The sequence below is a fragment of the Mercenaria mercenaria genome, unplaced genomic scaffold (genome assembly GCF_021730395.1).
Source record: "Mercenaria mercenaria strain notata unplaced genomic scaffold, MADL_Memer_1 contig_4617, whole genome shotgun sequence".
Classification (NCBI taxonomy): domain Eukaryota; kingdom Metazoa; phylum Mollusca; class Bivalvia; order Venerida; family Veneridae; genus Mercenaria; species Mercenaria mercenaria.
The window spans coordinates 42,828-59,863 of NW_026462861.1; the positions used below are offsets into that span (position 1 = coordinate 42,828).

The 17,036-nt window shown below is 36.4% G+C and overlaps 2 protein-coding genes across 2 annotated transcripts in view; one reads left to right on the forward strand and one right to left on the reverse strand.

Annotated features, from left to right (window-relative positions):
• LOC123544570 (RNA cytosine-C(5)-methyltransferase NSUN2-like) overlaps positions 1–17,030 on the reverse strand; it is a 36,021-nt gene extending 18,991 nt beyond the window's left edge. Inside the window, exons 1-3 of the mRNA XM_053535201.1 lie at positions 16,923–17,030; positions 3,214–3,517; positions 1,700–1,825 (exon numbers count right to left, since the gene is read on the reverse strand). Coding sequence (XP_053391176.1) covers positions 1,700–1,825; positions 3,214–3,461 — 374 coding nt within the window. The 5' untranslated portion in view covers positions 3,462–3,517; positions 16,923–17,030. The remainder of the gene's footprint in view (positions 1–1,699; positions 1,826–3,213; positions 3,518–16,922) is intronic.
• LOC128554000 (uncharacterized) lies at positions 6,497–12,922 on the forward strand. Its single transcript, XM_053535200.1, has 2 exons — positions 6,497–6,603; positions 6,884–12,922. The coding sequence occupies exon 2, from the start codon at positions 6,885–6,887 to the stop codon at positions 9,033–9,035; it is 2,151 nt and encodes a 716-aa protein (XP_053391175.1). The 5' UTR covers positions 6,497–6,603; position 6,884; the 3' UTR covers positions 9,036–12,922.
• Positions 17,031–17,036: the final 6 nt, after the last annotated feature.

Genomic DNA, 17,036 nt, shown 5'->3' on the forward strand with positions numbered 1-17,036 from the left:
CCATTGAGAAATATGCCCTCTAGAGAGGTCACAATGTTTTTCTATTTTTAGACCTACTGACCTAGTTTTTGACCCCACGTGACCCAGTTTCGAACTTGACCTTGATATTTTTTGACCCCACGTGACCCAGTTTCGAACTTGACCTAGATATCATCAAGGCGAACATTCTGACCAATATGCATGAAGATCTCATGAAAAATCTGGCCTCTAGAGAGGTCACAAGGTTTTTCTATTTTTAGACCTACGGACCTAGTTTTTGACCGCATGTGACCCAGTTTCGAACTTCACCTAGATATCATCAAGGTAAACATTCTGACCAATTTTCATGAAGATCCATTGAGAAATATGGCCTCTAGAGAGGTCACAAGGTTTTTCTATTTTTAGACCTACTGACCTAGTTTTTGACCGCACGTGACCCAGTTTCGAACTTGACCTAGATATCATTAAGGTGAACATTCTGACCAATTTTCATGAAGATCCATTGAGAAATATGGCCTCTAGAGAGGTCACAAGGTTTTTCTATTTTTAGACCTACTGACCTAGTTTTTGACCCACATGACCCAGTTTCGAACTTGACCTAGATATCATCAAGGTGAACATTCTGACCAATATTCATGAAGATCTCATGAAAAATATGGCCTCTAGAGAGGTCACAAGGTTTTTCTATTTTTAGAACTACTGACCTAGTTTTTAACCCCACGTGACCCAGTTTCGAACTTGACCTAGATATCATCAAGGTGAACATTCTGACCAACTTTCATGAAGATCCATTGAGAAATATGGCCTCTAGAGAGGTCACAAGGTTTTTCTATTTTTAGACCTACTGACCTAGTTTTTGACCCCACGTGACCCAGTTTCGAACTTGACCTAGATATTATCAAGGTGAACATTCTGACCAATACTCATGAAGACCTCATGAAAAATATGGCCTCTAGAGAGGTCACAAGGTTTTTCTATTTTTAGACCTACTGACCTAGTTTTTGATCCCACGTGACCCAGTTTGGAACTTGACCTAGATATCATCAAGGTGAATATTCTGACCAATTTTCATGAAGATCTGATGAAAAATATGGCCTCTAGAGAGGTCACAAGGTTTTTCTATTTTCAGACCTACTGACCTAGTTTTTGACGGCACGTGACCCAGTTTCGAACTTGACCTAGAATTTACCAAGATGAACATTCTGACCCATTTTCATAAAGATCCCATGAAAACTGTGACCTCTAGAGATGACACAAGCAAAAGTTTACGCACGCACACACGGACGGACGACGGACGCTGCGCGATCACAAAAGCTCACCTTGTCACTATGTGACAGGTGAGCTAAAAAAGTGTGACAGACTGACTAACAGGAAGTTCAAACACACCATTCCTCTTCCTTTTTCAACATGGGGAATAAAAATTTACAATGAATTAGGAATAGTTGCCAGTCTTAATTTCTGCTAGTACCGGGCTATTGACAATCTTGATACATCTGTGATTCAAAACAATTTTCAATATTAGACTTTAGTTACATTTAATAGAAGAATGCGGTGTAGTCACAAATCTTAAGCTTCAAAAATCAGTCCTAACACAATAGATTGATCAATTATAGGTAATGCAAACATTTCCTCCTTATTAACAACTGCAGAGAAAACTGCAAACACAACAGGAAAGTATAAAGCATGTCATTACTAATGCTTCAATCTGTAAATATCTTACTGGATATTTGGCCAGATGGGATCATCTTTTGAGCAAAAGAGAAAAGGATCTTCCCTGTGACCATACATGACCACTTTAATTTCTTCATTTTGTGTTTCCATCTTCATTTTCTTTGCTGGTGGCAGCCTGCAATATATGTCTTTGCTAGTAAATTTAATTTGTAGAGAAAGTAATCTATTTTAACAAAAATAGTGACTAAAACTTGAAGAATACTTGAATCACTCTTGTTCCAATTCCTGGAAAAAACAATACTGTTGTCATATGAGGCATGGTAACATGTATAATAACAAGGCAGTCTGAAACACAGCTAAATCCCTCGCCACTGCTATGGATAGTGAAAGGGTAAACCTTTGACCTTGAGCTGTGACCTTGACCTTGAACTTGCACCCAAGTTTCATGAAAATCCTTCAAGAGGTTTAAGAGATACAGAGCTCAAACCTTTGACATTGAGTTGTGACCTTGACCTTGAGTTGACATGGCTGACTCATGAGCTCTTGATGAGGTGATCATTTGACCCAACTTTCCTTCAAGTGGTTTAGGAGATACAGAGAGCACACAAAATGGGAGGCTGAAAGCTTTGACCCTAATTGTGACCTTGACCTTGAGCTGGTATGGCTGACTCATGAGTTCTGCACGTTGGCACTTGCCTTAATGAGGTACTGCACATTGCCTTAATGAGGTAATCATTTGACCAAAGTTTCATGAAAATCCTTCAAGGGGTTTAGGAGAAACAGTGTGGACACAAAATGGAAGGCTCAAACACTTGACCCTAAGTTGTGACCTTGACCCGGCATGGCTGACTCATGGGTTCCGCACATCACAGTTTTATAAAATTCCTTCAAGAGGTTTAAGAGATACAGAGTGGACACAAAATGGAAGGCTTAAATTTTTTACCTCGAGTTGTGACCTTGAGGTTTGGCTAACATGGCCAAGTCTTGATGAGGTGATCATTTGACCCTAGTTTCATGAAAATCCTTCAAGGGGTTTAGGCGATACAAAGCGGACACAAAATGGAAGGCTCAAACCTCTGACCCTAAGTTGTGACCTTTACCTTGAGTCCACATGGCTGACTCATTGGTTCTGCATATCATCTTGATGAGGTGATCATTTGACCCAAGTTTTATAAAATTCCTTCAAGGGGTTTAGGAGATACAGAGCAGACACAAAATTGAAGGCTTAACCTTTGACCTTGAGTTGTGACCTTGATCTTGAGCCGACATGGCTGACTCATGTGTTCTGCACATCGTCTTGATAAGGTGATCATTTGACCCAAGTTTCATGAAAATCCGTCAAGGTGTTTAGGAGATATGGAGCAGACACGAGTGTTATGGATGGACAGACCGAAGGATGGAAACACTTCCTATAACCCCCACCACTTGAGGCGGGGAATTAATAAAGATTATAACGAATTATTCAATTGCAAACCCATAATTAATAGTACTGAAACTTTGATTGGAACACAATAAATCTGGAAGTCTTCCTAAACAAAATGTTTAAGAACAAAAGTGACATACTTATCTGCAGCTGAATCTCCAGCTGCCTCAACTTGATTTTGGTCTTCATTTTTTACAACACTATCTTCATCCACCTTCCCTTTTGTTTCTGCTTCATCACTATCAGTCCTTTTCCTCTTCATTTCCATTTTATCTAAACTATCACTGTTATCACTTTCAGTCTGTTTACTGAGAGTTTCTGAGTGAAGAGCATTTTCAGTCACCTCAGTTTTGACTGTATTACTGTTTTCTGTTTCCATGGTTTCCATTGTCTCTGATTTGATTTCTTGAGATTCTGTTGCAGCTTTGTCTTTCTCTGCTGCTTCTGCATTGTCAAAATTATATACATTTATGGAATGATAGAGAATCCTGGAAATGGTAATTTTATAACATTTTTTTCATAAAACATATTCTTGTCCATACAATAGGCATACAGGCCTGCAAAGAATGTTCAAATCAAGTCACTGTTCTATTAGTTTTGTGTACAATATGTAATTTAGGGTATAGTGGATTTTAAGGTACAGAACTGCATTACATTTGTACTATTGTATGAATTTTCATCTCATTCAATTACCGAATGATAGACTGACATTCTAACATGACGCTGATCTGGTTATTATCGGACATGGGGGTATTATTGGACAAAGGGGTATTATTGGACAAAGTGGTATCATCGGACAAAGGGGCATTACTGGACAAAGGGGTATTATCGGACAAAGTGGTATCATTGGACAAAGGGGCATTATCGGACAAAGGGGTATCATCGGACAATGGGGTATTGTCGGACAAAGTGGTATCATGGGACAAAGTGGTATCATCGGACAAAGTGTATCATCGGACAAAGAGGTATCATCAGACAAAGTGGTATCATCGGACAAAGGGGTATTATCGGACAAAGTGGCATTATCGGACATGGGGGTATTATCAGACAAAGTGGTATCATCGGACAAAGGGATATTATCGGACATGGGGGTATTATCGGACAAAGTGGTATTATCAGGCAAAGGGGTATTACCGGACAAAGTGGTATCAAACGACAAACCATTTAACCTCTTATTTATAGCAGCTGTTGTGTTGTTGAATTGCATAACACATGAGCCACATGTATTTTAAAGATTTCTATCAACAATTTACACAGTACAACAAAAGAAGCAACATAAAATTGTATAAAAAAAGAACTGCCTATATAAAAATAAAAGCCACAAGGAAATACTTATAAAAATATATAGATATTTAAATGAAAACAAGAAAAATGATGTGCTTGAGAAGTTTGTTGTCATACACATTTACATTTCTTTTGAAAACCTGTAAAATAATATGAAAGTGTACTAAGCATAGCTGCTTTGTGTAATTATGAAGAATTTTGGGTATTAACAGACAGGAACTAAATTATTCAGATCAGCATTCTTCAGGTCTGATATCCAAGATGTCTAAAGATTTGGTTTTCACTAGGTCCGGTAACAAATAAAAGATAACTAAATTCCTAACAAATTCATTTGTTGAATCTGACTTGGTTTTTTTTTTCAGTATTTGATAATTAGAAACTTGTCTAAACATTTTCTTTAACAATGATTGTTGGACAAGTTGTTTAGTATGTCTTGTATTTAATTTTCAGCCTATTTGTTTTTTTGTGTGTGGAAAATTAAGAATTTCTGGAAAATGCTTTACCACCAAATACACAACTAGCTGCATATGCATGAGTTAATCTGGTGATGATTAAAAAGAAATATTTGTATTGTCTGATGCGCCACAATTCCGATTATTTGGGTTGTGAAATATAAAGCTATCTTCAGCCTACGGATGTCTGACACATAAAGCGGTGTTTTCTGATGATCAAAAGGATTCCAGGACAAATTCTGTTTTTTTCACCACCAATCACAATCTAAAGTAAGGTGGCATTTCACAAAATTAATATGTATGTGAAATATATAATTTATTTTTGATACCATAGTCTAAGAATACATTGTGGTATTTTGTCTCAAATAAGTACCTATCATCAATCTTAATGCTTCAAGATCAATACTACACATTACTCTTATGTTCTTTTTGACACATTATCCTATTAAAGGTAATATATAGCATTATATGAAGTCTGAAGCAAAGAGAAATATGACAATTTTATCTAATGGTTAGCATCCTAAATGTTTGCCGGTTTGAAAAATAATATTGACACATGAAATAAGTCTTTAATAATGTTGTATAAAATATCACACAACCTCGTCTCTGTAGATCATAACCACCTGACAACCTCTAGAAATTTAAACTTTATCATTCCATCTTTAAGAACACAATATCATATGAACCCTTTTTTCCCCCGCCACACAATCCGATACTGGAATGCCCTACCTTATAACATCAAGAACAGTGTGAACCTTCAGTGCTTCACCTATGACCTAGATTCGTATATGTACTAATGTCATCATCCTGTTTTTGTTTTTCACAAGCTGTATATATTACTGCTCTTACTCTCTTAACAACATGAATATCATGTATCATGTAACATAGTAACATGCTTATAAACAACTGCCCCGACCTCCCAGTTATGATCAGAAATTGATTGTTAGGAGTATCTTCGCAGATGTAGATATTTAACTAAGGTGACCGCTGATTAGAGGTGACCATTAGTACAGGTTAGATTGTAGTTAAATGTTCGTCATATATTTTGACATAATTTCATCAAATTATTACTTAAACTCTTTCTCAGCTAAGAATTTGTTCCAGACTTAGTGGTTCCTGATACCTGACTTAAACATCTCAGTGTTGTTATATTTTCTGGTTCTTTGGGATCATTGATTTCAAGCCTGAATACTGCTTAAGCCGGTGCTAGGGGGCATGGGCAGTGTTGTATTTTGCATTACTGCTCATGAACAGACTCAATCAAACCGAGTCTGCAAATTTCTCTGTTTGCCTTGTTCTCGGTGCTTCAGAAGAATCTACCGGTATTTTCCAGATTTCATTTTTTTTTTAAACTTGACCCTAATCATGCTGGACACGATTGATTCTTCCTTTGCAACCACAGTCTAGATCATATTCAGCCTGTACATATGTGCAGTCTGATCAAGGTCTACATTGTTTGTCATTCAGTAAGTGTCATTTTGGTAAGCACCTCTTTTACTGCTCAAATGGAAAGATGGACAAGTTTTTTATTGGAATTTAGCAAGGAAAGGTTTAAAGAGGCACTTAACTAGCTCTATACTGTCAGGGGAAATAATCAGCAGTTTCTCTTATCTTACTAAGTGAATGAATTACTTCTCTTAGTTGAATAAAACCAAAAGAGGAGGTAAATTTATCAAAATTTCCTAACAAAACTGAAACAGAAAGTAGATTTAAAGTAATTAACATAATATGTCTTTAGAGACAGAAAAATAAACAGCAAATACAATCACATTTCAACAACAAATTAATTTCAAGGTGAGTTGGTCATAGCTGGCACTTCTTCTTTAACAAAATAAGTACATTTGTACATTTATGTAACACTTGACCATATTAACAGAAAAGTTTCTTTCATTAAAAGAGTCATCCTATCCTATTAGTGGTAAACATCATACAGCACCAGAAAGTACAAAGATACAGAACCTAAATAGACAAGATATTTTATAATGCCAAATTTTCTCAGCAGCTCTGATATTTCATTTAAAAAATAGATTTAATGATGAGAAAAGCATTGATATTTTGCTCTTTACATTTCCAGAATGTCTCAAGATCCTGATTATTACCGAACAGTATCACTGAAACTGTCAGAGGTGCTCAGTGATATTGGTGTCAATAAGAGAATGATTCTGAAGAGGAGGAGGATAATCTTTTTGAAGGAAACTATGGACAGATGTACAGACATATTGCTGCACAAGGACATTCCCATCTATCGTTTTGGTAGCCAGTCTGAAGGGTCTACAACATTAGGACTCAAGTCAGATGCTGATGCACTTATATGCCTCACTATGTTTAATGTGATACAGGACAGGAGTGAGTGGCAACCTGGCAAGCTCAATCTACTGATGATCCAGGATGAAACCACATCACCAGGTTACTGTCTACTACAACGTCTGAGGATGGATGAGCCTCTTCCTGTTCCTACTGATTCATTAGATCATGTACCAGACAGACATCTTACAGCTAGCAGAGGTAAAGTGTTGCTGAAGAATACATTAAATAGAGTTTTTGTTTCAGAAGGAGATGTAATAAATGGTCCTGCTTCATCAGCACAAGGAAGGTCTGGTTATACTGATAAAGATCTTGTTATAGCACTCTGCTGTAAATCATGGCCTGTAGAAGCCCAACCATGGTTATTACAACAAGGTCTAGGAAGATGGCCTACAGAAGACATGAAGAGATATTGTGAAACTACAGGATGTTTTGTTGTACCAGTGAGCAGTAAGAATGGCCAGAATGAGGAACTTGAATGGAGAATATCTACTTCCCAGGCTGAAAGATGTCTCATGTTGAATTTAAACATCACACAATTAAGATGTTACATTCTGATGAAGATGATTCTTAAAACATTTATAAATCCTCAGTGTGATGGTGTACTTTCAAGTTTCATGTGTAAAACTGTTTTATTTCATTGTATACAAAATACACGTTCAAATCATTGGCGGCAGTCTAACTTACTCCCATGTTTGATATGCTGTCTTACAGTATTGCAGAATTTTGTTACACAAGAAAACTGTCCACATTTTATAACACCTGAAAACAACCTGATGGCTGGAAGAATTTCTCCTCATAACAAACATAAAATTCTAGAAATCCTGCAAAATATCTTACAAGGTGGAGATTGTGCACTCCAGGAGATTCCCACTGATGACCTTGGCATGAGACTACAAGTGAAGATGAACATGGATGAAGCTTTTCTGTATTACCAAACTCGAGCCCAAATACATAACACAATTTCAACACTACTGTTACTTAATACCATCAGTACAATATGCGTTCATCACAAGCACCTTTTAAGAGAAATAATGCATGATGGAAATGAGAGGGTGCGTGAGAGATTATCAGACTTTATATTTACACTTACTAGAATGTACAGAGTAGTGGGTTTAAGCAGTTTGGTAAAATCTGCTCTGAAGCTTTTACTACCTCGGTTTTCATCTTCCCTAGGATCTGTGATAGCATCTCACAACATTTACACTACTCACAGTATATCTCCAGAAGCACTGGGCTGGTTTTCAGCTGGTTTGAACTTAGATGTGGCATCTGGTAGATTGAAACTTGCATCAGCATTATACTGTGTAGGAGATATGGAAAGAGCAGAGTTTGTTCTGAGGAATACAGAAGAAAAGTATGATCTGAATACTGTTGAACCTGCATGTAACTGTTATTATGAGCATCCCGTGTATTACTCAAGGCTAGGATTCATGCATAAATGTAACACTGGAAATGAAGAATTGATACAACATACTACAGCATTTTGTGTTACATTTCTGCGGTGTGAAATTGGCTGTGTTCCTAAAGAGTTACAGTATGAAATGTTTAGATCTACACAAGAGGACAGGCTTGAAAGGATAGAAATGGCTGACTACTGGCTGGACTGGGCAGTGGTAGATTCTCTCCCTTACCTCTACTTTCTACAGTACAAGACATACGGCTCATTTCAGAGAGTGGCAGACCAACACTGTGCACTTGCAAACCTCGTCACTACCATTGAAACAGAATCAAACCTAGGTCACAGGGAAACAGCACTGAACTTACTAGGACAGTGTATGGAGCAGGAAAACAGACATACTGATGCTTTACACTGCTACATGAAATCTCTGAATATCCAAGCAAGAAACAATGCTGCAAAAGTTCTTATCTGTAGACTTCTCAATGAAATAGTCAACATGCAGGGACCTGCACTGAACTGAACCAGGTATTGCATGCAACACGCTTATCTGCATAAAGATACAGTATGTTGCTATAAGAACACTCTATAAAATTATCTGTTATTCATATAGTCAAGTACTATACAAGCATCGTAAAGGACTTAATGTCTAAGGTAGTTCTGCATGCTCTGACTGAAATTTTTTCTACAATGTAGAATTTGATTAAACTCTGATTTTTCAAAACTTTAGAATATATTTAAGAATTTCAGCAAATAAAAACAAGAGCTGTCACAGGAGACAGCGCGCTCGACTATTTCGATGCTAGATAGTGAAACTGGGCATATCTGAGGAAACTAGAGCTGTCACTAGAGTGTTTAATGACTCCAATTGTTGATGAAGATATTGCACAATAGCCTGAGTCTATGTCAAAAATATCAACTTAGTAATAAGAGAGGTAAAGATAAAATGTATCAAAACACTATATAAGTATATCCTAAGCAAAAAGGGGCATAATTCATTAAATATTGGTGCCAGAGTTATACATCTTGTGTCATATGGTGTGGGTGATGATGCTGAAGAACTATTTTAAGTTTGAATCAAATCTATTCAGTAATAACAGAGACAGAGTGAAAATGCATCAAAACTTTAACCTGAAATTCTAAGTAGAAAGGGGAATTAATTAATGAAAATTGGTGCCAGAGTTATGCACCTTGTGTCATATGGTGTGGGTGATGATGCTGAACAACTACTTTAAGTTTGAATCAAATCCATTCAGTAATAACAGAGACAGAGTGAAAGTGCATCAAAACTTCAACCTAAAATTCTAAGTAAAAAGGGGAAATAATTCATGAAAAATTGGTCCCAGAGTTATGCACCTTGTGTCATATGATAAGGGTAATGATGTTGTACAATTGTTTAAGTCTGAATCAAATCCATTCATAACAACTGAGATAGAGTGTAAGTGCATAAAACTTTAACCTGAAATTCTAAGTAAAAAGGGTAATAATTCATGAAAATTTGTGCCAGAGTTATGCATCTTGTGTCATATGATGTGGCTGATGATGCTGAACAACTATTTTAAGTTTGAATCAAATCCATTCAGTAATAACAGAGGTAGAGTGAAAGTGCACCAAAACTTTAACCTGAAATTCTAAGTAAAACGGGGGAATAATTCATGAAAAAATGGTGCCAGAGTTATGATGTGGATGATGATGTTGAACAACTATTTCAAGTTTGAATAAAATCCATTCAGTAATAACAGAGATAGAGTGAAAGTGCATCAAAACTTTAACCTGAAAATCTAAGTGATGTGGGAGGGGGGGTGGTAATTCATGAAATATTGGTGCCAGAGTTATGGCCCTTATGTCAGATGATGTGGATGATGATGAGGAATAAGTATATTAAGTTTAAATCAAATCCATCAAGTAATTACAGAGATAAGTTGAAAAAAGAGAAAGTGTATAAAGACTTAAACCAAGGTGGAGACGCGGAAAGATGTCGACGCCGGGGCAAGTAGGATAGCTCTCCTTATACTTCGTATAGTCGAGCTAAAAATGGGATCATGTGCTTGATCTTTTGCTAGACTGATTTGAAAAACTGTGACCTCATGCAATTTTTCTTAATGGAAGTCTATTGGAAAATCACAACTTTCATAACATTTTCCCTGAATAGAAATTTTTCTACAATGTAGATTTTAATGAAACTTCTCACAGTTGTAAATAAACACATGGCCTAAAAAGTGGTGAAATAAAATGTATAGGTCCTTGTGCTTATTTTAGTGATATCTGACCATGACTAAAGTGAACCGCACATTTCATGCAAATTTTAAGACATTATTTTGGTTTATACATAACTTAATTTAGGTCGATTGTGAAGGAATATTATTCACTCTCAACACCTCATTCCTGATGGAATCCATCTCCATGAGGGTATGAGAGAAGAGGTCAGTTTCCCTTTTAATGCTGAGCCCCAAGTAAGGAAGCTACTGGTACCATTTTTCACATCTTTGGTATGACGTGGCGGGAAATCAAACACAAGACCTCCCGCACTTGAAGCAGACGCTCTTCCACTAAGCTACTGAGGCATTGATGAATTATTTAACGTGTCAGTGTGTGTGTGTGTGTGTTTGGGTTTAACGTCTTTTTCAACAATTTTTCAGTCTTTAACGTGTCAGATGTTTTAATATCCTATTCTAACTTTATAAAGATAGTAACAGTGCCATTGTAATCAATTTACTCACAGGTTGCCATTAATCAATAACATGAAATTGTTGACGCACGGACGGACGCACGAGACGCACGGATGCACAGACGACGGACGAAGGGTGATCACAAAAGCTCACCTTGTCACTATGTGACAGGTCAGCTAAAAATTGAGCTGCACCATAAGAAAACCAACATAATGCATTTGCGACCAGCATCCATGCAGTCTGGTCAGGATCCATACTGTTCGCTAATGGTTTCTCTAATTGAAATAGGGTTTGAAAGCAAACGGTATGGATCCTTACCAAACTGCACGAATGTGCAGATTGGTATGGATCCAAGCTATTCAAATGCACTATGTTGATCTTCTCATGGTGCGGCTCATTAATGATTTTCATTTTGGTATGCCGAATCCAGCCTTTATTCTACGTTCTCCAGACAAATGACATTACACCATCAGTTACGGTTTATCAAACATACAGATCTACCTAAGGTCAATCATGAACAAGAGCTGTCAGTGGACTGCGCGCTCGACTATGCTCAGTGCTTGATGGGATAATATAAGCAATGAGTAAAACTTTGACATTACAATAAGCATATTCTAAGTCAAAAAGGGGCCATAATTCAGTCAAAATGCTTGAAAGAATTGCCTCCTCCTTTTTACAGACTGTCGAATAGTCGAGCTAAAAAAAGTTGTGTGTACAAATGTACACCATTCACAAACAAAAGCAGTCTAATAGCAGTGTGCTTGACTATTTGAGACCCTCCCACACAACACTTGCTTACATTCAACAGCTTTATCAAATTTTTCTTTAAAATACGGCATCATTCTGTAAACTGTCAATAGGCAATAAGTAAATCTGATCTACAATGGTCATTTCGCAATATTGAAGACTATTGAAGAGTTTTAGTTGAAAGTCTGGAGAATTTAAAAGGATTCAGTACAATGGTTAAACCAATGAAAATTATTGCATTTCCAGTAACATGTTGGAATAAATTAGGGTAGGTAGGAAGGAAAAATATTCAATTTTCAAAAATGATTTCATTTTGCTAAACTGAACTATAGCAGGGATAGAGGACTTCTATACTGTTATCATTCAGAAAGGATATAACAGCTCTGACAGGACATTTTTGAATTGATATGCCTGCAATGTCATTTCAAATTTTAACACTTTCTCAACTTTATTAATATGAAGATAAACCAAACAAGTAAATTCGATGAATTGGTATCCCCAGCCGAAAGGGTTTGTGGTGAGGAATGGCAAAAAAATATATCCGGCAAAAAGTTAAGGATGTTAATAAGAAGCAAATAATTTCATTAGTCAAAATCAATTTAACAGAAAACAAATGTTTAACAAAAGAGTACATAATAAATGTATGATACTTTGATCCTGACTAAAGAATTTATTTTGAATGGGATATGCTTACTGTAGTAAGCTTAGCTTTTAAAATTAAATGCAGTTAATTGAAATGTGAGCTTGAAGTTTAACTGGAATGAAATATTGTCTTTGAGTGGTTTGGCACCAGGTGTTGCTGTTTAACATGTACATTTGAACTTAAAAGAACAGAATGATGTTCTTAAGAGAACACAGGTAAGATATATTGAATATGGCTGAGGACAAGGTTTGTGCAGTCACAACTTAATATATATATTTTTTAAGGGGTCGGTGCGGGGGAACGGGAGAGGAAACAAAATTTCACATGTTGATTATAAATATTGATGGAAAATTAAAAATGAAAAAAAAGGGTAAAAGGGTGAAGTTTGGGGGGGGGGGGGGGGGGGCAGAGGATGCATGATCAGTGGTGAGTGGTGGGCATGAACGGGTGGAGGAGTGAGGTGGGGGAATGGTACAACATGTTGATAAATAATCATGGAAGGTCTGAAAAAAATCTAAAATAAGAAATGAAAAAAATAAATTTTTTTTGGAGGGGGGTGGGGGGGAGAGGAGAGGGGTTGGGAGGGGGAGGGATGTGACCAAGGCAAGTGGGTGACCAGGTGCGGATGCGCAACTTCACATGTTTATAATAAATGTTCACAGAAAAAAATGAAAGAAATTTAATGAAATTCTGCCGTTCGAAATTGTGTGTGCACAACCACATTATAGTGCTCTAAATTCTGTTAAAGTTTCATAGTTCAAGGTCAAATATATCAAAAGTTATGATGCAGAAGTTGCCATATCTATAGATCTATAGTACCCTATATAGTTAACACTGGAAACTTCTAAGGGCCACAACTCTGGCGTTACTTGGGCAATCTGTCTGAAACTTGATGGGCCCCATAACCTCAAAGTGGTGAACATGTATATGCAGTTTGTTTAAATAAATTTAAATAAGGATTTTTTTTTTTTTGGGGGGGGGGTTGGGGGGGGGGATAGGAAGGGATGTAATCAAGGTAAGGGGGTGACCAGGTGTGGGTACACAACTTCACATGTTTACAATAAATTTTCATGGAAAAGAATGAAAGAAATTTAATGAAATTCTACCAAATGGTAAGTTTGTTATGTACAAATACGTGGATTTTTTTACAATTAAAGGGCAATAACTCTTAATTTACATATAAATCAGAACGAAATTGTGTGTACACAACCACATTATTGTGATCTAAATTCTGTTTAAGTTTTATAGTTCTAGGTCAAATATATCAAAAATTATGAAGAAATTGCCATATTTATAGTACCCTATATAATTAACACTAGAAATTTCTAAGGGCCATAACTTGGGCAATCTGACTGAAACTTGATGGGCCGCAAGAACTCATAGTGGTGAACATGTACATGAAGTTTTAAATAAATATTCCCAACCATTTCCTAGATATGGCTCCGGACGGACGGACGGAAAGACGGACGGAAGGACGGACAACGCCAAAACTATATCCCTCCGACTTTCGTCAGGGGATAATAAAAAGCAACCTTTATTGTTACATAAACAGGTTGATATTAACAAAAACTTCTTTGTAATACATGAGCAAACATGACAAAGTAACCTTTAGGCTCAGTACTTAAAAGTTTTACAAGAACAAGGAGCTGCATTTTCAAAACACAAAATCATGTCCCCAGGTATATGACCAAACATGTTTTTTTAGGCTTAACTTTAAAGGTGAAGGTCAAATGAATGTCAAGATCATCTATACATAGATCAGTTTGTATGTTTGTTAAGTGGGAGTATGATATAATTGGGTCATTTATGTAGGTTGTAGTACCAAGAAGCAAATTCGATGAATTGGAATCCCCAGCCGAAAGGGTCAGAGGTGAGGAACGGCAAAAAAATATATCCAGCAAAAAGTTAAGAATGTTACCAAGAAGCAAATAATTTCATTAGTCAAAATCAAATTAAAAGAAAATGAATGGTTTGTTTGGGTGTGGGGGGGAGGGGTGAGGATACAACAGTTTACATGTTGATTATAAATATTGATAGAAAACGAAAAATGAAAAAAAAAAAAAAAAAATTTGGGGGAAGGGGGAGGGGGAGTGACCAAGGTAAGGTAGCGACCAGGTGTAGGTACACGACATCACATGTTTATAATAAATGTTCATGCAAAAGAATGAAAGAAGTTTAATGAAATTCTTCCAATTGGTTGGTTTTTTATGTACAGATCTGTGGATTTTTAAACAATTAAAGGGCAATAACTATATGGAAAATTGATCAATCGAAAAAAAACTTGAAGGGCATCATCGCAGTATCTTGGTTCATGTCTATTTCAAGTTTGATGAAATTCTACCTGCTAGTTACTGAGAAATGGCTGCAGACGGACATTTTTCATTAAATCAAAGGCTATAACTCTGAGGGAAATTGACCAATCAAAAAAAAAAACTTGACGGGCATCATCGCAGTATGTTGGTTCATGTTTATTTCAAGTTTCATGAAATTCTACCAAGTAGTTACTGAGAAATGGCTGTGGACGGACGGACTGACGGACAGACTGATGGACGGACAACGCCATTTCAATACCCCCCTCCCGATTTCATCGGCGGGGGATAACAATGTCATTTATCAAAGTTTTAAGTTTGAAGGTGAAGGTCATAATTATGTGGATTAAGGTCATTAATATAAAGGTCATTTTGTAGGTCCTGCCACAACATTTTAGGATTACCGAGTGTGAGTAGTAACTAAATCTGGTCATTAATGTGAGCTGTAGGAAATCTGGGTTATTAAAGATGGACAAACATTCTGACAGTTTAGTTGCTACATGCAGGGGGGCATAGTAATTGAACTGATCTTGCCATGTGGTCATAGTGCACTTAGAAGACTCCATTCTGCCTTTGAGCTAAGACAACAGTTACAGGGTTCTGTTGGTTGGAATGCCAATACCAGATTGGCAAACATACTGCTGTCATTCAGTTATATTACAAGAATATTTGTGATGTCAGACTGACTCTTCATCTTCTGTGAACCCACTGTGGGGAATCACATGATCAAAATAATCTCTTAACCAAAGTTATATTTTGAAGAACGTGAATAAATTTCCTGTCATGATAAGATATGAAATTTAAACATAGCCTATCATGTGACTAATGAAAATGGTTAAATTATCTTGTAGTTGACAATAATGATAGATATCCCGTAATAACAAACACTAAGGAAAATAAGAAGTATCAGTTTCTTGAAGTGTTCCAGATAATCAGAAGTTGATTGTGATTGAAATCTATGTACTTTTAGGATACATGTATGTTGGCATATGATAGGCTTTATTTTAGATTTACAACAAAAGATTCTTCAATATTATCCCATATTATTCATAAATTTATTTTGGTTTAAAGGTTATTTTCATCATGAGATTCCCCGCAGTGGAACCCACGGGTCATTGCACGTAGTCAGAAAGATTCCAAGAGTGGATATAGTTAGAAACAGCAGCATTTTGTTGCGGGTAGGTCTATTAATGATTTTGAAACCTTTGTCCGGGATTCGGGTTTTTTTTTTAACTCTTGAAAGTAGCCAAACTGGTTCAAGTTCTGGTAATTTAAATTCTGGTTCAAGGTATTGTCTTTTATTTTCCACATTTTAAATTTCAAACAACTTCAGGCAGTCTTGCTGTTTACCCCACCAAGCATGCACCGTTAAGAGACTATCTCTGGTTGCTGATGTCCTGTCATCAATTTAAAACAATTCTTTTTCAAGAGGATATGCTGTCAATCCTAGCTTGCTTAGTCAACTGGTGCACTTGCTAAGTTTTTGACTTGATCACGTTCAATTCAAGTTGTGTGTAAGGGTTTTGGCCCTTGAGTTAAAATACTAGTTGGCTTTAGCTGCTTGACAAACATTTGCTTTGGCACTCCAGTCCTACTATTCAGCTGCCCTGCCCTATTTATTAGTTATCTTAATTCTCCAAATTTATCTTAACATTGTTACTGGTTGAACTTGATACACATTGTAATATTGCATGGATTATCATATGTTGTAATGTTTGTTACAACTATTACAATAATTATTGAAAAATAAAGATAAATCATATAGTACTTTGTTTCATTTCCTTTAAAAAAAAAAAAAGCTGAAATAAAAACAGGCCTCAGATGTAGTCAAAAATCAAAAACCTGAAAATCTACATTCTCTAGCCTGAAATCTCCATTTTCACTAGAGCAATACAGGGAAATTCTGAAATCAGGACTGGTCCTGAAAAATCCTAGATCTGTAAAAGGAATAAAGAAGCTTATTTTATCATTTCATTCCTTCAATGCTCAGTGTTGCTTTACAATGGGGATTTGTAACTTTGACAGGGAGCCATACTACTTACTTCTATTCTCTAGTTCTTTCTGATGTTTTTTGCCCTGTACATGACTGTTATAATCACTCTTGCCCTGTAGTTTAGCATTACACAGATTGCACCTGGCGTATGTGTAAAGTCCAC